The 25,974-nt window shown below is 38.1% G+C and overlaps 1 protein-coding gene across 1 annotated transcript in view; it reads right to left on the bottom strand.

Moving 5' to 3' along the window:
• The window catches only part of MASP2 (MBL associated serine protease 2), a 900,261-nt gene that overhangs the window by 747,967 nt on the left and 126,320 nt on the right, over nucleotides 1-25,974 (bottom strand). The window contains exon 3 of the mRNA XM_044063217.1: nucleotides 17,397-17,574. Within this exon, the coding sequence (XP_043919152.1) occupies nucleotides 17,397-17,574 (178 nt within the window). The remainder of the gene's footprint in view (nucleotides 1-17,396; nucleotides 17,575-25,974) is intronic.

Genomic DNA, 25,974 nt, shown 5'->3' with positions numbered 1-25,974 from the left:
CATATACAATATAAAATATGCAAAATACAATAAATAAAAAACACTACTCTGTGTTGCCTCCTAAATAGCCTGAAACATGACCTATCAGGACCACTTGAATCACTTTTCATCTACAGCCTCAAAATAGGCTATGTACCATGTAGCTGGAGGATGGCAATGGTTATCTTCCTTCACAAGGGTGGACCATCAACTGATCCTGGAAATTACAGGCCTGTTAGTCTGGCTAGTCTAATATACAAACTCATGGAACAAATTATCACAGAAATGATCACCAAAGACATTGGCAACCTTTATACACTGGACCCATCCCAGTTTAGTTTTGTCAAAGGAGGTGCATTCTTACTTAACCTGGTAGAGTTCTTTGAGAAGGTAACTAAGGCAATGGATGAAGGGAAAATACCCCACTCTCAGGTATTATGGACAAACTCACTGAAATAGCCATCAATTCCTACTCAGCTCACTAGATTGCCAGCTGGCTCACAGATAGAACCAAGAAGTCAAGATTGGTGAAACCACCTCTACCAAGAGGAAGGTCATCAGTGGAGTACCACAGGGCTCTGTGCTGCACCCAGTCCTGTTTGGCATCTACTGCTCAGATATCAAGGCTAATGTCAAGGGCCTCTGGATCACCAAGTTCGCAGCTGACTGCAAATTGGGAGCTATCATAAATTACCCCCATTACACTAACATCCTGCAAGAGAGTCTGACACAGACAAATGACTGGTGCCAAAGCCATGGATTAAAACTCAATGCAAAGAAGTGCATTATTGCAACTTTTGGGAAAACATCTACACAGACAAATTACTCCATTTATAAGATACCCTTAAGACCTGACCCAGTAGTAAGAGATCTGGGAACATATGTAGACAGTAATCTGGCCATTGAATAACAAATAGCCAAGATAGTAAGAAAATCATTCTAAGTCACCCAACTTATAAGTGAGGGTATGACATTCAGTTCCAATGAAGTTATAGTACCACTCTGCTCATCCTTTATCAGACTCACCTTTGAGTACAATGCCCCCTTTGGCATGAACCTAACTAGGCATATGTAACAGTTGGAATGCTCACACAGGTTACTTAAGAAGAGAACGCAGGGTATTAACACACTGTCCTATACAAATTGCCTTAGATCCCTGACTCTATACTCGGTCTCCTACAGGTTGTTGAGAGGCGATCTGTGCTTGGCATATAAGGCATCCACAGATCAAGCCCCGATGGACCTTCCACATGTTCACAAAACAAGAAGCACCAGAAACACTAGATCCAGGGATTTGAACTTTGCTTGTGACACAAATAGAAATAAATAGAACATGCTGTCAAGATAGATATGTGACTCAAAAGATCCCCATGCTCTGGAATCGGCTCCCAACCAAGTGAAGCAGAGTCTATCCTTAACCCTATTCAAACATAACTTTGACCATTGGATGAGAAATCAGAAATTCACTCCCTGTCTGGCCCCATTTCTCTTATAGATATAGGCCAACAGTAAACATTCCCTAGTTAATATTGGATGGGTAATCATAAATACATCCTGTACAGGCTCCCATGTCTCTTATAGACTGAGGCCGACAGTAAAATTGTCTAATTAACATACCCCCCACATAACTTTTTAGAAACCTCCTAACAACCATACCCCCCTCCCAATTAAGATGCACATGCTACTAGGGGATATAATTGGGTTGGATTATGTGGCTAGGCTTATAAAGTATATACCTGGGAACCCATGAATCTAGAAGATGCTTTATGCATTTATGTTTAAGAACAGTAAACTAGATACTCTATTATGGAAGGTGAAGGGAGTGTAATTGGATACCTCTGGTGAGCTAACGGGGGTTTATAGTTCTTTCTTGAGGGCTGAATTAGAATGTATGTCACCATGGATGATATCTCATTACCATTTCCCACAATCTTAACTTTCCTATATTTATCAAATTCATCAAATTTACTTTGTAGAAGTACTTAAGTAATTTTGCTTTCTAACCAAAATAGCAGTGTGAGCTTATCAGTTGCTAATCTGCACAAAGCAGCAGCAATCCACCACAATTCTGTGTGCTCTCTCAGTTTTAGTATGTATTATTTCAGAAAGTATAATAAATTTTATTCTGTATTCATATGCATTTTTATTTGCATTTTTTGGCTTATGGCTTAAAGTGTTCCTGTTTGAATCAGTAATGTTTACCTGGTTAATGGCACAATAAATTAATAAAAGATATTCTACTCACATTTATCCATTTGATTAGAAGACCCTATACCTTCCTTGAACTGCAAATAGGTCTCAGATTAAAGTTGGTCAAAAACAGAGGTGAGCATGACATTGTATTTCATTGGAGTTTCATTGCTTTGAGGTGTCTCTTTTTTTAAGTTACTCCCACACACTAGATGTATTTTAGATAATACATTTATAATTGTTCTCAATATCCAAGAAGTAAAATTGTTCATGTCAGTAATTTTCCAGATTTCTCTTGTTAGAAGTTGAGAAGACAATTTTTTTTTCTAAAAGAGTTAAGAACTTTTCCTAAGCCATTGGTTAATAATCCATGGAGGAAAGTTTTGAATTTGATTGATACCTTACAGCTGGAATCAAACTCTTCCTAACAACCACAGTCAACATATTAAGTTATTATTTATTTACATATATTGTTAACTTAATCCTTTTTGTCAGGCTGAATGTAAATATTGTATATAGTTATTGAATGTTATGAATGTAATCAAATTATTGTGTTATTTCATCAAAATAAAAATCATTTGAGCAAAAACAAATATTTGTACTATTGAATTCCTTAACCATTCTTTTTTTCTGTGGTTTCATAATAACAATTAAACTCATGTAGCTCATACCTCTCAACCTCTTAGCACAAGAAATCTGGATGAAACCTAAAATAATGGGGGACAAAGCCCCCAAAATAGGAACACATTTACATATTGCTCTTATAAACTAAGAAAGTTGCTAGAACACCAGGATTTGTGTTATCATGCATTTTCTGAAGGATATGAAGTCTAAAACTCAAATGTATGTCATTATTTAGTGGGTTCAATCCTCGGTCATTTGCCAGAAAAACATACATTTTAATAGAAAAAGACCAAAAATATGGGGCAAAAATCTGGACATTCTGCAAAAATCCAAACAGTTGAGAGGTATAAATTGTAGTCCATATCAGAGGACTGAGTTTCCTGTTATAAAGCTGTACCCAGTAAGAGCTGTCACAACAAATTTTGATTTATATTCCACTTCCATGTTCACTTCCACAGCTACACTGAAAACATACAAATGGCCCTTGGTGTTAAGTGCAGTTGGTAGGTGGAGGAGTGGGATCCTTGAACACATTGGCTACTGGCGTACAGTCCACTGGCGTACACCTGCAAATCCAGGTGTAAAAGTCATCTGTCAGTCCTATGCTGTGCTTCTTTCAGTCCTAATACATAAACATTTGGAGCTCCCTCAGATATATCTCCCTACTGACAAACCACTGTGGCTCCTTCCAACACAGTGCCTTGTCATGGTGGCAGTTGGGGCAGTTAGTGAGCTCCTTTACATGCATATGCTGATCAGAATCACCCCTGTTAAAGTAAACATCTGTGTAGTCAACAGAGCTCAATGACCCTGGTTTTAAATCTGGTGACACTGTAAAGCAATCTATTACACAGCTTGAGCAAACAATACTCAAGTGTCTCAAACTCCAGCTCAAAATTAGTTACTTCAAAGAGGGTTTTTGTTTAAAAATAGTCCCAAAGGGTCTGAGAAATTTTAAATTTCCTAATGGGCTCCAACCCAATTCAGACTTGCACAATGAATTACTTAATGTATTCAACAGACAAGGTTTTGAATTTATGGAAATTTTAATCAAGCACAATTAAAGACAAGTGGATAGACTTGTTCAACAAGCTACAGTGCTTGACACTAATACTACTAAAGATTTGTTGTTTAACCAACATTGTGGTGCTTATGACATAATTTTTCTTCACCTAGATAAAGCAAGTAACAAAGTTAAGGCTAGAAAGGAGAAAAAATCATTAGGGGCCAAAACATGTACATAAATGGAACAGCTTACCCTATACCGAAGGGTACTGAGCCTGTTGGCCCTTCTAACAACTTTCCAACTAACCAAATTTAAGGGTCACAGGATGAGGAACTCCCTTTAGAACCAGCAACAGTGAGATGCTTAGAGTGTTTTCAGAACCAAAGGAGAGAACAACAGGAAACAGAATCCTCAATCGAGAGGACAGAGAAACAATTTTCAAAAGCAAAGAAGGATGCGAGGGAGGAGGAGACATTAAATGCTTCGCTCACTTCTCTCCCATTTTTTGCAGACTACAATGAACAAACCGACTTTACAATCATCAATAACACTAAAGGTGACTTTTCTGTTTATAACTATTCTAGTAATGAATACAATGGTCACATTGCAGAGTTGTTTAGCAGAGGCTAAACATTTATTCCCACAGCACGTGCAAAACTCGATCAGCTAATTATTGACTTTAAACTGTTTATTAGGAAGTTAAATTTCAAATTTTTGTTTAAAAATACAGAAAGTCAATTTCAACAAAATGTTTTGATCCATAAGAGTCTTCTCAACCCAGCCCAGTGCAGGTTCTGGTACTGTTTGAAAAAATATGCATGTTTGATTTTAGACAATTACTGTTTACTAAAACAATGAGTAATGTTGAAGATAACCTTTCTAAAAGTGAGTGGCAGTTGCTTAAAAGGTTAAGCCAGGACTAGAAGATATGGGTCATGAAACCTGACAAAGGATGGGGGTTGTGATCATGAACAGAGAAAACTATCTTAATCCTTTGAATATACATTTACTAGACATTGATTTTTATGAGGCGGTATCCCAAAACTGTGTTCATGGGACATACCAAAGGCTAGATTATTATTTGGAGGACATGCTTACCCAAGAACAGATACGTTTTGAGGAATATAACTTCTTGAAAGTTAAAAATCCACTAATACCATCCATCTTCTGTATTCAGAAAATTCATAAGGACTTGGTAGACCCAATGTTAAAGCCTGTTGTCGATGGGGGGTAGAAAACTCACCCTTTAGTCAAGTTCATACATGTCAAGCTAAAAAACAGTTTAAAGTCCTTTGAACATCTTTGTCAGGACTCCTGGGACATTTTTGATAAACTTTAAAAGGTAACATTTTTGGATAATACCATATTTTAACTGTAGATGTGCAAAATTTGTTTAATGTGATCCCCACATGGAAGGCTTGCAAGCTTTTCATGAGTTTCTGATAGACTTTTCAGGGTTCTATAACAATGGCATCAATGCTCTTTGTACTTTAATGGAAATGGTAGTTACTGTCACTTCAAGTCAAGTTTTGCCCCCATTGATGTGCAGTCATCATGGGGTTATAAGGGTTAATTTGTTGCTAGATAATTCTGCCAAACTGAAATCTAAGCCAATGCACAGAAGGTTAATTACAGATTATATGGAAGCAAAACAGTCACTATGTAAAACTAACTGGAGTGAGGTGTTCAGTGGAAAAACTGCAGATGGAATGTGGAAAGTTTTGAAAGAGAAATTCTTGGAGTGCAAAAAATCAAAAAAATCTTTAACATCAGGGGGATATATTAACATAAAAACAAAATATCTGATTAAGGTGAGAGACAAAAATATAAGAAATGGAAGAAAGGTTGAACTACAACTTTGAAAACTGAAATAAACAAGCTGGACAGACAGATTAAGCATAGTGTGAGACAAGATCAAGAAAAATTTGAAGAAAATGTATATAAAGATATTGAACATAATAGGAAACCTTTTTATAGATACATAAGATGTGGAAGGAGTAAAGACATGCAAATTGATAAGCTGTGTGCAGATTCTAAAATTTATTATCATACACAACAGATTATAGATATATTCACAAAATCTTATGCAAAACACTTTGGCTCCACAAAGGGGGTGATAAGCTGTCCGAGTGACATCCAGGTAACTACAGATATTGGAATCAAATTAGATTATATTGAAATGCACAAACTAGATCCAAACAAATCACAGGGAGGGGACAGAATTAGTAACAATGACCTGAGAACACTTCAGCAAGAACTTAAAGTACCATTATATCTATTATTCACTAGGTCATATAAATATGGGGAGATTCCTCAAGATTGGAGACACGTGCTTATTAAGCCGGTCTTTAAGGGAAATGGGAGTAGTACTAACCCAGAGTCATATAGACCCTTAAGTTTCATGTTGTGGAAAAATAATGGAGAAGGTAATATTGGATAAGTTATTGTCAGAACCGGAGAGGTTGGGACTTGAAACAATATATTAGCATGCATATATTAAAAACAGCTCTATTATCACCTGTAACATGATATTCTATAACAATATAATAAGAGCTATGAATGAAAAATTGTGCTGTGATGTAAATTATATAGATTTAACTTCAACATTTGACAGGGTCATACACAAAACACTGATCAATAAATTAGTACAACTAGGTATTGATGTACTCTTGATAGGATGGATAGCTGCATGGCTTACAAATAGGACATGGCAAGTATTATACAGCAACTGGACAGGTGAAATCCTTGGTTACAGTCAGGGTGTCCCACAGGGTTCTGTCTTAGGCCCTTATTTGTTTAGATTGTATCTTTCAGACCTAACTTTTTCATCTTGGGTGTTCTGCAGTCTATATGCAGATGATCTGAAATTGGGTAAACTGATTACATGTGTTACTGATAAGGCATGTCTGCAAAATAACTTGACTAAAGTGACCATTTAGGCACAGGAGAATAATATGCTGATAAATACATCAAAAACTAAGCATGTGAGATTTGGGAGACAAAAATTGAAAGGTGAATATTTAATACAGCACACAGTGAGTAAAACTGTAGACTCATTTAAGGACCTGGGTATATGGGCAGATTCAGCTATGAGATTTTCTAATCATGTCAACCAATTGGTTAATGATAGTTATAGAACTATAGGTTGTATAAAAATATTTATAACATCTAGGAAATCAAAAATAATGAAGTCATTGTTTGTTAATTACATTACACCCAAACTTGTGTATGAAATACAATATGGAAAACCTATAAGTAAACAAGCATGAGTAAACTGGAAAGAGTACTGTGAAAATATACCAAGAGTATCCATGGATGTGAAGATTTAAGTTATTATGAAAGACTAAAATATCTGAAATTGTACAGTGACTTTAACAGATATTTAAGATGAGATCTTATTCAGGTATATAGGTCATTTAGAGACAACTGCCTCTGGGAATGTTTGGGGTTATCAAAAAGTACTACAGAATCATGAGATAACCTATGTAGAAGATTCTATAGGAATGAGAAGTGTACTAATTGGTTCTCTGACAGAGTAGGTGATGCATGGATCAGACTACTGAATTACATTAAAGCAAGTACTAGTTTAGATATTTTAAGAACAGCCTGGACATTTATTATGGGAACAAGTGTTTTGGTATATTGGCAAGCTAGAAGGGCATTAATGCCTGTGCTTGAAATATCTGTATGTATGCATGTATGTATGTTTGTATGTATGGTACTAAAAAAACAACTATGTGTTCTTGAAAGGTAAGTACTTCCTATAGAAAAAGGGGTGCTGCTATGGGGGCCTCATGTGTCCCCATGCTTGTGAACATTGTCACATTACTTTCGAAACAAGAACACATTTTTCAAAAATTCCAGGAACCACCCTGGTCTCTTTATGTCCATTTCCTGGATGACATTTTTATTGCCTGGGAAGCGGGCTTAAGTCAGTTGCAAAAGGTTTTTGAGTACTTGAATTTAACATCTAGTTTTTTGAAATTTGCCTATACTCACAATTCGTCACATATACACTACCTACATGTTGAAATCATTAAGGATGTTGCCCAACAGAGAATCATAAATGACATTTTCAGGAAAAGTGCATACTCTAATAGTATGTTACATTACACAAGTTGTCATCCTGAAAAAAACAAACAAAAAAAGGAATAGTGAAAGTGCAATTTGTGCGTTTAGCACGTAAGGTATCAGAGGATGAACAGTTCCAGGAAGAGAGTCAAAAATTGACTACAATGTTTACAGCTAGAGGTTATCCATCTGAGCTAGTTGTCACTATTTGCGATGAAGTTAAACAGAAAAGAAACCAAGGGTTATATGTACCTATAACTAGAGCCCAGGAGCCATTCAAATCTAATAGGGACATAGATGTAAACACCAATTCTTTCAAGACAGTTTTGCCACCACATACACAACTGATAGTAACAGTATTCTGAAAATTTTGAAAGATAACTGGAAAATTTTCAGTTGTTATGAAAACGCTGTGAAACAGCAGGAAGAGGACCAAGAATGGTATTTAGGAAAGGTAAATCACTAAAACAATACCTCGTGAGGTGAAGTGAGAATAGAGAAAGTAAGGGGGCATTAACAAATAAATTCAAGTGTGGTTTTCGCACCCATTGCAAACATATACTAGAGAAACACTTTCTGATGATTAATGGGTTAAACATTTTCTCTGATTTTCATTGTAATTGCAATATTTCTTACATAGGTTAATTTTTATCTCTTTCATTTCCCTGCTATAAAACCCACATTTGCGCGGTTTTGCGTGCCGGGCAGCGCCGGTTAGCTAGGGTATAACTATTCCCGGCTCCACAAAGTCTACTCTTTAATTTTTCCCTTGGAACTAGATGAACTTTCAACTTAAGCACTCAAAGCATTCACTTCTCATCCTGGCACTTGCTCAAAACTCATAGCAAGCACTAATAAACCTTAGCACTAGACCCCCCATACTGTAGAGAAGGACAAGGCTCTCTAGTCGACCTTACCAGCCAATCAGTAAAACAGTTCACTGTACCTATCCGGGCATGTCCAAAGGGCAGTTTCAGATGTACTCTCTGGTCCAACTGGTGAATCTGGGCATTTTGAGGCAATGTTACAATTGCCTCATGTACACAGACAACCCCTCCTCCTTCCACCAAACACTAATACATGCAAGAGATGCAATTATACAGCCAGACTGGAGGCTAAGCTCTCTCAACCCAAGCCTGGACCAGGCAGTCAAGAGGATAAGGGAATTACTTGCATCACACCACCAGTCTCACATAGACCAATGAAACCAGCACCAGCAAAAAACACACATAAATACACAAAAATATACTTGGAGGCTCTAAATAAAAATCTGTAAAAGCAAAAGAGGCCTCCAAAGCAGACATCCAAGCAACCTCCACCCCCCAACACAAACCATGAAACACATACTTCACAAAATCAGTGTGCTACACAATCACAGCCCTTAAGGCAAAATAACATACCTAACACACTAGTAATAGGTGACTCTATAGTCAGGCACACTGACGTCCCACTCACTAGGCTGAACAAGGAGAAGGTTACTGTTAGCTGCCTGTCGGGTGCCAGGATCCGCCACATAACACAAGCACTCAGGTCACTCCAAACAGGTACAAATATGACTCTGTCATTGTCCATGTTGGTGTGAATGACCTGAGCTGTACCTCCCTGGACTACATGAAAAAAGACATGGAGGAGCTCTCTGATCACATAGCCCAGGCAGGTATGACCCTGACCCTGAGTAACATCGTGCCCTCACCAAGAATGATACCACTGTATAGAGAAAAAATGATCAATTTCAACAATTGGCTAAGCTTCTGATGTCATTCAAGGGGGATCCAGTGTCTGTCAGCCTGGGATGACATGCTCAACAAGCCACGCTGCTTTGCTAGAGATGGCTTGCACCTGTCACTCTTAGGCTTTCGAATACTGGCCAAGGCTCTTGCCACCACCATAGTGCCTTCTTTAGGCAAGACTCAAAAGAAAAACCCACCACCGTAAATAGCACAAGTAACAAAAAACTGAGGGTAATGCTACTTAATGCCAGAAGTCTAAACCTCAAAATGCATGCACTCGAAGCACTTCTCAGTATGGAGAAAATCGATATATGTTCAGTAACAGAAACCTGGTTTAAGGTTCCAGACAGCACCCCAGCACTACCAGGCTACAACTCATACCATACATTTCAGCCACAAAACCCGGACCAAAATACAAAAAGCGGGGGATTATCCATATTCATCAAGGATACTCACACCTCCAGGTTAGTGGCACAGCATGATGCTTCAGAGATCATCCATGTGCAACTAACAATGGGCAAAACTGCTATTCAAATTATAGCTTTCTACAGATCACCCACCATGTCCCAGGACCCCCACTCCGCATTCTTGGAAACACTGGGAAACATAAAGGTCCTACCAAAGACCCTGATATTGGGTGATTTCAATTACCCAAACATTAACTGGGAGAACTACTCAAGTACAGACTCCCTTGCCCAACATTTCCTAGAATTTATAAACTCAAATTCCCTGGATCAACTTGTAAACACCCCCACCAGAGGTGACAACATATTGGACCTGGTCATCACCAACATGGGTGACCAGTGTTCCACACCGGAGGCCAACCCCTTGCTGGTTAGAGCTGACCATAAACTAATCACTCTCGATATCCACAATCTGCCACCATCCCATGTCAAAGAAACCACCATAAAAAACTTTTCAACAGCAAACTTCACATTACTTAAGACCGAGGTGGGAAGTTTAAAAGCCCCCATGCTAAAGGATAACGCTGTCCAAGCTACAAAATCCTTTACTAATGCACTCTACCAGCATCTACAAGAATGCATGGCTCATGCTATCCCAAACAAAACCAAGATTCACTCCTCCAAGAAAAGGAAACCAGTCTGGTGGACCCCTGCCATAAACACATGGAGGATAAAGGAGGAAACTAGTACAGAAAAGAGTAAAATTTCAAGAAGGGAAGACATCCCTGATCATTATCAGCAAGAAACTACATTCCCTCATAAAATCATCCAAGGCTGGTTTCGAAAGAAAAATTGCCATGGACTCTAAAGATAACCACAAGGCATTCTTTAGCTATGTCAAGAATCTAAGTGGCAATTCTCAGATCTGCTCGGAGTTAGTGCAGAATAGCACAAAATACACTGAACCGACTGATATAGCCAACATCCTGGCAGACAGGTTCAGTGCAAACTTCACCCCCCTCTCACCCCCAAAAGGGCCCATAACTATACCAGAAAAATGTAGTGCCCCTGAAATCACAGACACTCAGGTTAAAACAGCCCTCTCCAAAGACCAAAACACAGCATAAATGGGAACGGACGGTGTCCCAGGCTGCATCCTACACGAGCTCAAAGATGAACTAACCCCTCACCTAAACACACTGTTTAAACTCAGCCTCTCCACAGGCTACGTGCCCACAGAGTGGTGCACAGCAATGGTTATTCTGCTTCACAAAGGTGGAGCCACAATGGACCCCGGGAACTATCTCCCTATAAGCCTGACTAGCTTGGTCTGCAAAGCTGTGGAGCACATCATCATGGATCTCATTAACAGAGACATTGGGAACCTCCAAACACTGGACCCTACCCAGTTCGGCTTTGTTCAAGTGGACTTCTTTGAGACAGTTACCAAGGCTATAGATGAGGGAAAGGTGGTCCACACAGCCCACCTAGACCTCACAAAGGCCTTTGACACCATTCCCCACTCAGGTATTATAGACAAGCTCACCAGCCTGAACATAAACCCCTACATCATGAGATGGGTTTCCAACTGGCTCATAGACAGAACCCACATGGTAAGAGTTGCGGGAGCTAGGTCTGACTCTAAACCGGTTACAAGTGGCATTCCCCAGGGCTCAGTCCTAGGACCCCTCCTGTTCAGCATATACTTCTCAGAGGTACACGTAAGCACAGGAGGACTATAGCTGACCAAGTTCGCAGATGACTGCAAACTAGGGGCTATAACTGACTCTCCAGCTGACAAAGGCATCCTTCAAAAGGGTCTCACTGTGACAGATACCTAGTGTCAATACCATGGCCTCAAGCTAAATGCCAAAAAGTGCATAGTCATCCCCTTTGGAAAAAACAAAGTACCCACAAACTACCACATAGGTGGTAGCCCCCTAAATACAGAAGACATAATAAGGGATCTGGGGACCCAAGTAGATAGTAACCTCTCCTTTGATAATCACATTGCCAAAGTGGTTAGAAAATCCTTCTATGTGGCCCAGCTAATCACAAAAGGGTTTGCATCCAGATCAAAAGATGTAATTGGGCCCCTCTATGCATCACTCATCAGACCCATCATAGAGTACAATGCCCCATTTGGGATGTACCTTACAAGACACCTGCAACAACTGGAAAGACCACAGAAATACCTCACCAAGAGGATCACTGGCCTCAAGCAGATGCCCTATGCAGCTCGACTGAAGAAACTCCAGCTGTACTCAGTTGCATACCGCCTACTCAGGAGTGATGTCTGCCTGATATATAAGGCCATGTCCAACCCAAAATTGAAGGACATACTCCACCTAAAGAAAACCATATTCCCTCGAGTCACATGCTCCAGGGATCTAAACCTCACCACAACAATAAATAGGACGTGCTGGAGGGATAGATTCCTGTCCCAGAGACTTCCCATGCTCTGGAACAAGATTCCAATTTACATTAGGCAGAGCTCCCCACTAACCCTCTTCAAGAAAAACCTTGACGAATGGATGGGAAACAGAACGTTTATCCCAGGGATCACTTCAATGGCTCTGCTGGACAGAGCCACAGGGAACTAATCTAAGGGGGTGGTGAAAGCCAACACATTCCAGCTAGGCTTATAAATGCCTTCGGGCAGATAGCCTATGAAGCTATGAAGCTATGAAGCTATGAACCTATAGTTTACCTGGTCAAGTGTCAAGAGTGTGATGGGTTTTATGTAGGAAAAAACAAAAGAAAACTTCATGATAGAATATGCAAACATTTTTGGATGTAAAAAACAAAAGGATTCTAATGCTTTGTTTAGACATTTATTGAAATTTCCTACTCACATGTTTTTATTTTTTGGTTTAGATACTGTCATAAAGAATAGTAGAGGGGACATTGGGATTATTTACCTGAGTTGTGTGAACTTAAATGGCAAATTAGATTGAATGCTCAAACATCACCAGGTTTGAATGATGGACTATCACTGGCTAGTGTTTTAAGGTTACATTCATATGATGTGTAACATTTTTTCTGGTTTATGTGAAGTCTGTCTTTTTCTGCTTTTTTTAAGTGTATGTTTCTTTAACAAACTTATTTTGTGTACTCATACTTGATGCAAATGACTTTGTAACAGGGGGGCTTTGATTGGTCTCGATTAATCATGTGAATGAGAGAGGAAGTATTTAAATGTGAGCATTGCATTGATTTTTTTGTATTCTGATGAAGTTGTGGTTACACTTGACAAAAGCATTCAATATTGTTTTTTATACAATAAAGTTTACTATGTTTTCTACTGGTGGTCTCTGGGACCTGGTTTCTAGCTTCATTTTGTAGTGAACAGAGCTCCCAAGACAGATGACCGGCTCCACTGGCTTAGAGAAATAAAGGCCTGACTATGACCTAGGTGACCAGAGTTTGATTAGCAGCACAGGTGGCTGTTGGTGTGGAGGGAAGACAGGAGTGATTCAGTTTTTCTGGCTCACCTTTCCTCAGGAGGAGGGTGTGAGAGTGTGTGCTTTTAGTGCATGTTCTTAGGGATGAATCTCTGGTTGAGACCAATGACCCCATGGACATCTGGCTGAAAGGGAGGCAGCAAGGCAGTACTGAAAGGTCATATCATTTGTGGAAGTGCGTGACACACCATCTCTGATGCTCACTGCACACTGAACTCTGGCATGTCACTGTGCATGTGCTGTGGGGTAAGGTAAATGTAAAGAAAAAAGGAGCAATCATTGATTACTGCTTAAATAACAACCTGTTTCATTCAGCTCTTGCCCTGGTATATTGGGTATTTTTGGGCAAGATGAATGAGAGAAGGTCTGATGGTTGGCAGGTAGAGGGGGCAAAAAGCACCAAAACAACCCATGAATATACACATAAACATGCACACAGACACAGACAAACATATGCATGTATCTTCCCTTTTTTGTCCCCTTTGACTTTTCCTCTCCATTGATGAAAGAAGAACTTGGACATCCACCTAAGTCTACTGCCGATAATCTTTGTCTTTGCTCACACAGCCACATGGACACTGAATGGAAACCTTATGATCTGACCAAATACCTGTCATCTACTGGATGCACCTGTGACAATGTGAGGTTTTGCCAGCTATGCCAGGAGAAGTAGGGCAGTGGATGTGCAACATATGCCAGCAAGCTTTCTGGAATTTAGTAAATAATTCTATGTTATTTGAATATCAAACTGATTTGTACAGATGCTTATGTTGAAAATATATTTGTAAAGCTGTTTGTGTTAAAAATGTATTAACAGTGTGTCCTGCTGGACAGAGGAAGAAATGCACATGTATTATTGTAAATGTTGAAACATATATATTATTACAGAGCATACTGGAAGAGAAGATGTTAATCTCAGGCCACCTGACTTTGAAAAATGGTAAGAAATTAAATTACTTAATTTAGGCCATATTGTATCTTACAGTTCTCAATGCAGCCAGAGACAAAAAATCTGTACTAGGACGTTTTTTGTATTGTTTTTGGAGTGAACTAATTGCTACTTTGGACGGGTGGAGGTTTGAAATTGTTTTATGACTTCCAGGAGATACAGCAGATCTTAGCAATGCTCTGTGTGTGTGTGTGTGTGTGTGTGTGTGTGTGTGTGTGTGTGTGTGTGTGTGTGTGTGTGTGTGTGTGTGTGTGTGTGTGTGTGTGTGTGTGTTATTGACACATATGTGCCAAATCCTGACAGCTTCTAGCCAAGGGGGGTAGCATGGGAACCCAAAGTCAGATGATCAGATGTATGTGATGTCATTCTGCAATCCATCACTAAAAATGATATTTTAATAGTAGGTAAGACTGAAGTGTCATTGTACTCTGTTTTAGGAACCTGACAAGGAAGGACCCCTCATCTGCTTCATTTTGCCTTACTCTATTAAGTGACCAGGGAATAGTAATTCCTTATATCAGTCAGGAAAATATAGTGAGACTAGTTAAGTACTCTTTTTCTGTATCTGTGTGAATGTGTTCATTTGTTTCATTTTAATATTTCCTGTGCTAAAACTTTGGTATTTTTTGTAAATAGATATTTAGTATCTTTATTTTCTTTTATTATTTATTATAAAATATATTTACAGTTTTCATTGTGGCCGGTCCTTTAGAGAATATTTTAACCTTTGAGAGTACTTATATTTATTTGGTGATAGCTCTGGCCACTCCCGAAAGCCTTGCTGTTGGTCAAACTACCATTTGTATTAATATTAATTTCACTCAGTATAATTGAGTACCCTTGCAAGAGCCTTAGAGTAGCTGACTTTGGAGTGACTGGTGGTTCTGCTACTACCTTATAGTCTGGGCAGAAGGGAGCATAGTGTGTGTGTGAAAATCAAATCTCAAAGAGTGTGTATCAGCTGCTTGGAGCAGGGACACGAAGCATTGGTTTCACAGAGCAAGTGCTGGAAGACTTGGCTTGGACACTTGGCTGATGACTCAACACTATAACTGTGCCAGTAGGGAGTCTTATTGGGAACCTGTAGAGAGACAGAGAGAGAAATCCAGACCCCAGATTGAGTGTGTTCCCTGTGTGCTGTTAAGAGAAATTGTGCTTGATGCAGAGAGTTGCATCTGGAAATACCAGGTGTATATATTCTTGTTTCAAGTGAATGTCCCTTTCCAGTGTTAGTGGTGAGGATTCAGGCTCCTTGATTACTGGCCCAGAGAGGAGGTGTCATAGTACCCATGTACCAGCACACATTCCAATAGCTATTAGATTAAAACAAATATTTAGTAATCTGTGGATAGTATTGACACTGTATGAATATTTACATATTTTACTATACTGTGTCCAGTGATTGCTACCTGAGCATATCTTCAGGGCTGTGGCTTTTCAATAGTAATGGTGTATAGTTAGATATAGCAGTTACAAATTAAACTATTACACTTATCTGGCAAATGACTGTCAAAGATTATCATACAGGAACATTTACACATTTGCATAATCACAGCCATGGAAGCAGCAGAAATGTGTTGATATAAAGTGTATTTTAAAGCAAAAAAGTATTAGTTATCACAATATTCAGTAGTGTAAATAATACTTTAGTATTAAAACATCATTTAACCTATTTCAATAATTCGTGTTTCAATAACTTCTTCCACTGAAATAATTGTGTACAGAGACCCTAAGACACTACATCCATTGTAAGGGGAAAAAAAAAGTCCTTCTACACAGAAACATCTTTTTAACCTGTTCAAAAAAATCAAAAGTGTTGCAAAGTATAGGTTTAATTTTATAGGCAACTGGTTTCAAATACTGTTCTATAGCCATAGCTAAAGGCTACATTTTAGAATCCTTTTCTAACACTATTGGCCTAAATGGTGATGGTAAAGATTTTTGTGAAATTTGGGAATTCTTTTTTGGGTTATCATTAAATATATTTAAAATGAAGGGATTGCTTAGCAGCATTGCATGTCCTTTAATGTCCAGAGATCCCTCTTCATCCATAAGGATTACAGAAAGTCATGACAGCGATCTGCTCACCTCTAAATAGCATACACTATGGCAAATTCCATGACTCAGCCTATGACTCCTGTCCCTCAGTCACACATTGAAAATACTGGTAAATAGGAGCCTATTTTAGCCACTTTGCTAACACACTTTACAGTGAATTGTCTCTTCATAAATAATGTCGCATTAGCATAACTTAGAGTGGTTCACAAAACCTGACACACCATGTCTTTGCTCTGTTGCCATAGACATATCAATTTCGCCACACTCCTGTGACCTACCCCAAGCGTGCTACTATGTGCCAGTACAGTTGTGCTCCACACAACAGTACTAAACATCAGTTTTTATGAATGCAGCCAAATATATGCAGTTTTCCTTTTGACAGATCCATTTAACAAATTCTTTTAACACCGTACTGTACAAAGGTCATGTGACAAATGCAAGACTTCAGTAAGGAAATGAATAACAAATCTGTAGCAGTACGGCAGTAGATAAGCTCAGAAAAAAGTGAATTCTCCATTTGTAACATTTTACTTAGGTTGTGCTTTTCCCATAAGGAACTGAAGGAATGCTAGGCACTCCTCACTGATAAACATGTCCTTGTATCATAGGGAATGCCTTTACCTCAGGGAACTTGCTAGACCTACTTGATTTAAAAAGCCATCTTATCAGAATGCATTTTATGTCTGGGGCTGCACTTTTTTAAAGTAATGTATTAAATTCAAACTGCTTGGCCTCAGTAGGGATATTTTAAAACAGATAATCTGTTTGCCAAAACTTTAGTTTTAAATTGTTACAACTTTAGGCATATTCTGTGCTTACAACTTTTTCATACTGAAGTAACATTTTTAAGTGTTATCTTTGAAATGGTAAACAATCTGCTTTATTTGCTGAATGAAACACTCCCATTGGGACCGCACATACCTTCCGCAACATAAAAAGCTCTGAATCCAGTAAATCGCTTTTCATTGGAGTAGTCAGATTTAAACACCACGGACATGGTGTTGCCAGTTGAATAAGTTACTTTATCTCCAGGGACCTCCTCTGTATCTGTACTTGTTTCACCACAATACGTAGCGGGCTCTGCTCCTTCAGAGAAGATCTACGGAAGATAAAAACAAATCATGTCTGCAGCTGCACAGCAGGGACCATAATTGACTCTCCAGCTAGCTGTGCTTCAGATAAACTGTTCCTGTTTTTTCTTTATCAAATCACACTATACATTTATACTACCTTAAAAAGTGCTTGACCATTTTTTATTATTGATCGAAACTGACAGACCATGCAGAGGGAACTTAAACTGCTCTGTTTTTGTACTCAGTCTAATATAACAAGTGCATAATACATGTATAACAATATGAATGGAATATGATTTACAATTAACTACTCTAAAGAATCACATCTTTGCAAATCTTTAGAGTAATGGGGTAGATTGAATGGATTAGCATGTTTCAGTTTAAATATATATATATATATATATATATATATATATATATATATGTGTGTATATATATATATATATATATATATATATATATATATATATATATATATATATATATGTAAAAAAAAAAGATGTTTTTAATTTAAATTTCGAAGTTTCAAAACTTTGATGTTATGGTCTCAACCATAAGAAACTCGACATTTTGAAAGCTCAAAATTTAGAAGTAGACACATGTATACAAAGAAACAGCTAGGCCTCTCTAGATAAAGGATTAACTGTACTACAAGTTCCAAAGGTAATAAACTATAATAGATTCAGCTCTATTAGTGTTTTCCAGTGATTTCATCAGTGCAAATGCCTTAGTGCTGCAGGTTCCTGCCTGAGTTCATGTAGGATGAAGCCTGGGATGTTATAGAGTCCCATGTAGGCTGTATTTTTCCCCTTTGAGAGGGCAGTGATGACTTTCTCCATAGAGATAAGAGGAGCTGGTCGACACCTCCAAAAGATGTGAAAATATTTTTGACTTGGTATTAACCAAAATGAGTAACCACTGTAGCATCCCTACAGTGTCATCCTCCCTGGTAAGATCCGACCACAAAGTGATCACTTTTTGAAGTCACCATCTCCCCAACCCCTCCCCCCCAGCTAGGGTTAAACAAAAAACTTCTCTAAAGCTGATTTCAGCCTCCACAACTACAGCACTCTCCCCCTCAATAGGAACTGGCACATATGTCTAAGCCTACACCAAAGTACTATAAGTGCATTTATATAGCTGCATGGAATCAGGAATACCCAACAGGACAAAATCCTCCTCCTCAAGGAAGAGTAAACTTGTCTGGTGGACATCTGCAATAAATAAAATCTATAATAAAGGAAAATATTGCTGTCCTGGACCAAGAAGGAGCAGGTGCCTAATTGAAAGCAATCTCTCCTTAGCCTGAACAAGCAAATAAGAGCACTAGTGAAATCCTCCAAAGCAAACTTCGAGTCTAAACTGGCCACATATACTAAAGACAAATATAAGGCCTTCTTCACATATGTCCACAATCTCAAAGGAAGCACTTAGATCTGCTCAGAACTGGTGGTGAAGGACACTGCATACACAACGCTGTAGATATAGCCAACCTGCTGGCAGACAGGTTCAGTGAAAAATTCACCCCTCTCTCCTCCCATCAGTAAATCAGGACATCCCCATCACCTGCCTCCCTCCCCTTATCTCTAGGGAGTAAGTCATCACTACCCTCTCAAAGGCAAAAAATACATAACATCCCAGGCTGCATCCTACATGAACTCAGGCAGGAACTTGCAGCATCATTAGGCATCCTATTCAGCCAAAGCCTGAGTACCATCTTTGACCCAGCCAAGTGGAGGACTGTGACTGTCATCCTTTTGCACAAAGGTGGAGCATTCACACATCCAGGAAATTATAGACCCATCAGCCTAACTAGCCTGATCTGCAAAGCCATGGAGCAGATTATCATGGACCTCATTAACAAGGACATTGGCAATTTCCAAACACTCGATCCCTCACAGTTTAGTTTCATCAATGGGAGGTCATGCCTGTTAAATTTGGTCAACTTCTTTGAGACAATCACCAAAGCCATGGACGAGGGGAAGATGGTGCACCCTGCCTACCTTGACCTGGCCAAAGCCTTCAATACTATTCCCCACTTGGGTATAAGAGATAAACTCTCTCAACTAGACATCAATCCATATGATACCAGTTGGGTAGCAAACTGGTTCACTGATTGAAACCACCTAGTCAAAATAGGGGAACTCACTTCAAGCAGTAGACCTGTAGTCAGCAGTGTACGCCAGGGCTTGGTCTTGGGGCCTCTGTTGCTTTGGATATACTTTTCTGAAGTGCAGGCCAAAACCAGTTGGCTATGACTGACCAAGTTTACAGATGACTGCAAGCTGGACACTGCCATTAATTCCCCTAGTGATGTGGACATCCTCCAAGAGGGTCTCACCCAAACAAATGACTGGTGCCAGAAACATGGCCTCAGACTGAATGCCAAAAAATGCATCATCATCATCATCATCATCATCCCCTTTGGGCTGAGTGACATCCCCACAAATTATCACATTAATAACAAGATCCTAAGTATGCTATCAGTCATGAGGGACTTGGGCACCCAGGTTGATAGCAAACTGACTTTTGACAACCATATTGCCTCCATTGTACAGATAGCTTTCTACAAGGCACACATCATTTCTAAGGGTATCTTATCCAGGGACATGGAGGTCATAGTAAATTCCTATGATCTTATGATCCTATATACATATATGTATATATATATTATACAAAGTGTGATTTAATTTCACACTTTTCTTCAGTTGTAAAATAAATGTAAATCTAGGGTATATCACCTTTCAATAGTCTGATCTACATCTTAAGATTTGTTTATAAAATATGTATTATGATTGTTTTGAGGATAGAAATCAATAAAGATGTGTTGCAATTACTTAGAGAGGTTCGTAAGATGTCCATTTAGTGGGTTGTAATGTAATGCATATTAGGCATATTTATTCATGCTTACAGCATCAGTACGCTTTGTTGTACAAGTATCCATTATGCTGACTTCTTGCAATAATAAGCACTGTACAAATAAGTCTGATGGATATATATATATATATATATATATATATATATATATATATATATAGAGGTAAACTTCAATAATAACAGGTATCCAACCATAAAAAATACATTGAAGGTTAAGTGTAGTACTTAAAAATTGCCAATAAGCTTACAAATATTTACATATAATACATCATGCATGAGTTACATAGCATGCATGAATAAATTAATGTTTAATTATACCATTTGAGTGCACACTTAAGAACCTATAACTAATACCACTGAAATTAAAGGCATGTTTAACTGTAACAATTGTGTTATATGTCCTCACATCCCTATCGGTTCACAATACACCTTTCAACATATAAAATATAGCATACACTTTCCAAGACACATTGATTGTCATACTGTTTCAGTAGTACATGCTGCAGTGCGCTCTGCCTGCACTTGCTTTTATGTTGGAAAAACATCAATAAAACTGTCAGAGTCAAAGAACACTTGACGGCCATTAGAACTGCTAACCCTAATAATGCTTTGGCAAAGCATTTCACTACTTATAATGGCTCTTTTAAGTTTATTATTCTTGAACAAACAGATCCATTTTTTGGAAATACTGATGTCTTTCTGGAACTGAGAGAGCTTAAGTGGCAACTTCTTCTTGGTGCTGAAATATACCCTGGTTTAAATTAAACTATCAATATTAAGTGTGCACTCAAATGGTATAATTAAACATTCATTTATTCATGCATGCTATGTAACTCAAGCATGATGTATTATATATAAATATTTGTAAGCTTATTGGCAATTTTAAGGTACTACACTTAAACTTAATGGGTACTGTACATAATCATTCTTTGCATTCCATTGGTTACTGTACGCTCACATTTCATTTTTTCTTATATGTAACATCCTACCAAAGTTTTGCATTGTATTCTGATGGAGTTCTTAAAAGCATAAAGAACGTAAGTTAAATTCTATCAGTTTTGAGCCTCAGTGTATTTTTTATGGTCGGATACCTGGTATTATTGAAGTTTAGCTATTTATAATGTGTTTCTTCATTACGGCATTTTTTTACAATATATATATATATATATATATATATATATATATATATATATATATATATAAAACTGATCACATTTTTTGCTTTTGTTTGCATTGCAGAAAGCTTTCTAAATGGTCATTTGCCCTCTGAATTCATAGCTGCCCTTCATTAAAACAGACTTACTTACAATGTGGTTACTACTGCATATTCCTTATTTTGAGCAGACAGGAAATATAGAAACAAAGGCCCAATCAGCGTACCCATTGTAAATCAAGCATATACCGGTCACTGTGAGGTTGGTCTTTCTGTTGGAATATGCTCCATAATGCCATCCTTGTAACCAACTCCATGCAGCAGAGTATTAATTTAAGATTTAAAAAAAGAAAAAAGACGTTTAGCTTTCTTTTTCCACACCACTAGATGGAGAATTCAACACGCTTTAAAAAATCATAAAGTAATATTCTGCTCAATGGAGCAGGCTACAAAAGTATGCATATTTAGAAAAAACCCTCAGCTTTCTATGCTGGGAACTGTACGACCAGCTCCACAACAACTTACTTATAACTTCAGTCCTCAATGATTAGAAGTGCAGGAGGCACAGACACAAACTTCTATGGAGCTGTTTCATGCACGGCATGCACAGCACATCAACTAAGTGCCCTAGGCAATCTGTAGAAAAGCACTAAATAATTTTAATAGAGTATCATTATTGGAAAAGGTAAGATTTTTTTTCCTTAAATAATGTAATTGTATAATAGCAATAATCCGCTCTTGTTTGTTAGTATAGAAGGATTTGTTTATTTACTCTGGCTTCACCCAAACTACACCAACTATGTATAAATTTTGATATACACATGCACAGTTGTGGGTTATTGCTTAACAAAAGGAGAGTACAATAAAAATGCTAGGGAAGGAGGAAGGCTCAAGATGAATCTGTTGTAGAATGTGTTTAGTAGAACTCTGACTCACAGAAGGAGTGATTGTGAGAAATGATGTGGGTACCATGTGACTCCGTGACAGTGGGCTGTACATAAAAAGGTCATGTTTTACTGACGTTTACTGAAGTGATAAAACCCAGACAACTGTACACTACAGGGAGAAATGAGTGGTACCATTAAGGAGACAAAATCTGCTTTAGTAAAGTCAGTTGAATCATTATCAGAAGAATTGAATAATACTTTCAGTTTCAAGGAGTTCCAAGACCTGAAGTATTGTGCACTATAGCTTCATGGATAAGGGTCATACCAAATTATTTTGACATATGTCACTGAGCAATGCACATGTATGGACATGGCTGAGACTAGGACAGCTCTATGACATCAAATGTCAATAAGTCTAAAAAAAAAAAAAAAAAAAAGAAAAACTGAAAACTGTCTGATCAAAAGGCAATAGTCATCAAAAATCACATAAAAATGTTGCCCTAAATGTAATCATAATCCAAACCCTAGCCCTAAGTCTAAATCAAACCTCAAACCTAATTCTAACCAAAGACTTAACCTAAACCTATTTATTTATTTATTTATTTTATTTTACATTTGTTTACAGGGATAGTCCGACTGGATATATGTCCATTTTCAGTGGAGGCCCGAGGAGAAAAGCTCCAATAGACAATATTACAAATATTACACAATAATTACAAATATTACACAATAATTACAAATATTACACATCAAGTTAGTTACATAGAAAATATAAGACAAAGAGTTATATACAATGTTTTAGTAATGTTCCCAAAAGGGACTCACAATTTACATGGTCAGACACATTAAAGCAAAACACATCAGACTGGTACAGTACGTAGTTAAGTTAAGATATTATTCAGATATGATTTCATTTTATAGCTTAATCAGGGTTGGTACATGGACAAAGCCAGTTCACTTTGAAATACTGTTTGATGCTTTTCTTGAAGAGACTTATGGAGGATTGAACAGTTATATAATTTGGCAGAGAATTCCAGGTTTTGCAAACAAAGTTGGCAAACAGGGATTCACCAGCTGAGTTATTAGCTTTGTAGGTTTGGGCCAATAGTTTGTTGGCAGATCATAGTGACCTCAAGTTGTTGTATGGCTTTATAATATTTATGAGTGAGGGGGTAACCTCAGGGTGGTAAAGAATTTTGTGGGCTATTAAGAATTGATTTGGTTGAATTAAGCTGGGAAGTTCTAGCCACTCTAGTTGTTTCAGGTTCTGGCAGTGATGGGTTCTATAGGTGGAGCCAGTGGCGAATCTGGCAATATGGTTGTAGCTATGGGAGAGCTTATTCAGTTCAGATTTATTAAGGTTTGAGAGTACAGGAGAGGCATAAATAAGAGTAGAGAGTAGGTGTGACTGGGCGACTGCAATTCTAGCCTATGGGGTTAAAAATTATTTGTTTCTATACAGACATCCAAGCTTCTTATTGATGGTCTGTATGGTTTTGTTGACCTGTAGGTCAAAGTTAAGATTATTGTCTATAATAACCTCTAGATGCTTTGTATGGGTATCTGGGGAGAAAGTAGTACCATTGTTGGATGTAACAGTGAATGAAAATGGGGTGGATCTACTAGTGGGGGTGAAGAGCATAAGTTTAGTTTTATTGGGGTTCAGCAGTAGATGTTGGTTGGAGAGCCATTTTTCAATAGTGTTAAATGTGTTTTGGGTTAAGATTTGCAGGTCAGATGGGGAGGTGGCCGAGCAGATGAGAGTGGAATCATCTGTGTATTGAATGCAGGTAACTTTAAGGATAGCAGTGTGAAGGTTGTTGATGAAAATAGAAAAGAGTAGTGGACCTAGTATGGAACCTTGTGGGACACCAAGAGTGAGAGGTAGCTGGCTGGATAAATTGCCCTGCCATAATGCAGTCTATTGTTTGCCAGTCAGGTAGGATTGGAACCACTGGATTGTGTGCTTGTTCAGAGAAACTGACTTTAGAGAGAGAAGTTTATTCTTAACATCCCTCTCAGTGTAAACAAAACAAGACCTTAGTTATAACCCCAAAGCAAATGCCATTTCTAACTTTAAAACCTATAGCTTATACCCGTATTACACCAATTGGATTCAACCATATTGCATTTCATTTAAATGGAAGATTTCCACAAAACAGATTCAGGAAAAAAATAAATTAAAGTGCATTTCACCAAATGGGCCATGAACAATCCTGACATGACATTGCAATTCAGACTAAATTTTTTTTTTTACTTATTTTTGAGCTTCTGACCCTCATTTGATTTCAGGCCACTGAATGTTTGTACTCACTCATTTGTAGGCTGTAGCTTTTGTATAATTTAATAGTGTGTGCACCCCTCAACCAGGGAGGAAGTATCTTATTTGCTTCCATTTCCCTTCTAGACAGTGATGGAGGTCAGTGGTACAGATAGCTACATTGTTCATTGTATATTGGAAGAAAACAACATTTCCTTTTGTGAACTGACCCTGATCATGAACCACAAATTTATACTTCCAATGAAAGGTCTCATATACGTGTATCTTGTGATTCCTTCAAGTTATACAGCGTACCCCACAGCCAAACAGCTTTGTCTGTCTGTACATTTGGAGCTATTCTTCAAGTCATGCAATGTCCCCCATAGCCAATCACTTTTAGGTCCCTATATATATATATATATATATATATATATCTGCAGGACTATCCTTCAAGTCATGTGGTGTGAATCAAAACCAATCATCTTTGACTCCCTGTATATGGTATATGGAGAGCTATACTTCAAATCATACAATGCTCCTCACAGCCAGTCAGCTTTGGAGTCCTGTACATTCAGAACTATTTTGCAAGTCATGCAGTGTGCTCCATAGCCAATCAACTTTGGCTACCTACATATTCAAAGCTATTCTTGACCCTCCAGTAAAACCTGCTCCTACTTTTACAGTAGGAGGAGCCAAATTTGCACCCTAGAAAAAAGAGCTGGGGTGCAGCTGTTAGTTTTCCCTCCCTGTACGATCCCCTGGTTTCTGAGATTCTAACCAGTCTGTGGTTGATGGAGATAAACAACTTTTGTTTTTATCAATTTGCCAGCTTTTTAGGTCGTAGTGTTTAAACTTGTTTCCTTAGAGGGCTAAAAAGCTGTATGGGAAATTCAGTAGTTTGCCTAGGTAAAAAAATAAGCATATAAAAACTTAGTAGGACAGCTGAATGTTAGGAAGTTAAACATAGCCCAGTGACAGTATAAAAGATCAGTGCTGATGGTGACCATTCTGTTTAATTTCTTAAGACAGCATTGCAATAGAATCATGATTCTGTCACTTTGTAACTGGTATGTATACAGCAAATCATAAAAATCTTATGCCCAGGTGGGTGTGATGAACATATAGAAACATGAGTATACAAAGAGTGGTCAAATGCATGCTAAAATATTGCTAATGAGACTAGAAATCCACTAGGTAGAAGAGTTGTCCTAAAAAAGCTCCCCATGAACAACAGAAATTCAGGAACAAT

Source organism: Protopterus annectens, chromosome 2.part1, assembly GCF_019279795.1.
Source record: "Protopterus annectens isolate FY-2018-M chromosome 2.part1, PAN1.0, whole genome shotgun sequence".
Lineage (NCBI taxonomy): Eukaryota > Metazoa > Chordata > Ceratodontiformes > Protopteridae > Protopterus > Protopterus annectens.
The sequence above is the reverse complement of the archived record's forward strand: the minus strand, read 5'-3'. Positions and strand labels throughout refer to the sequence as shown.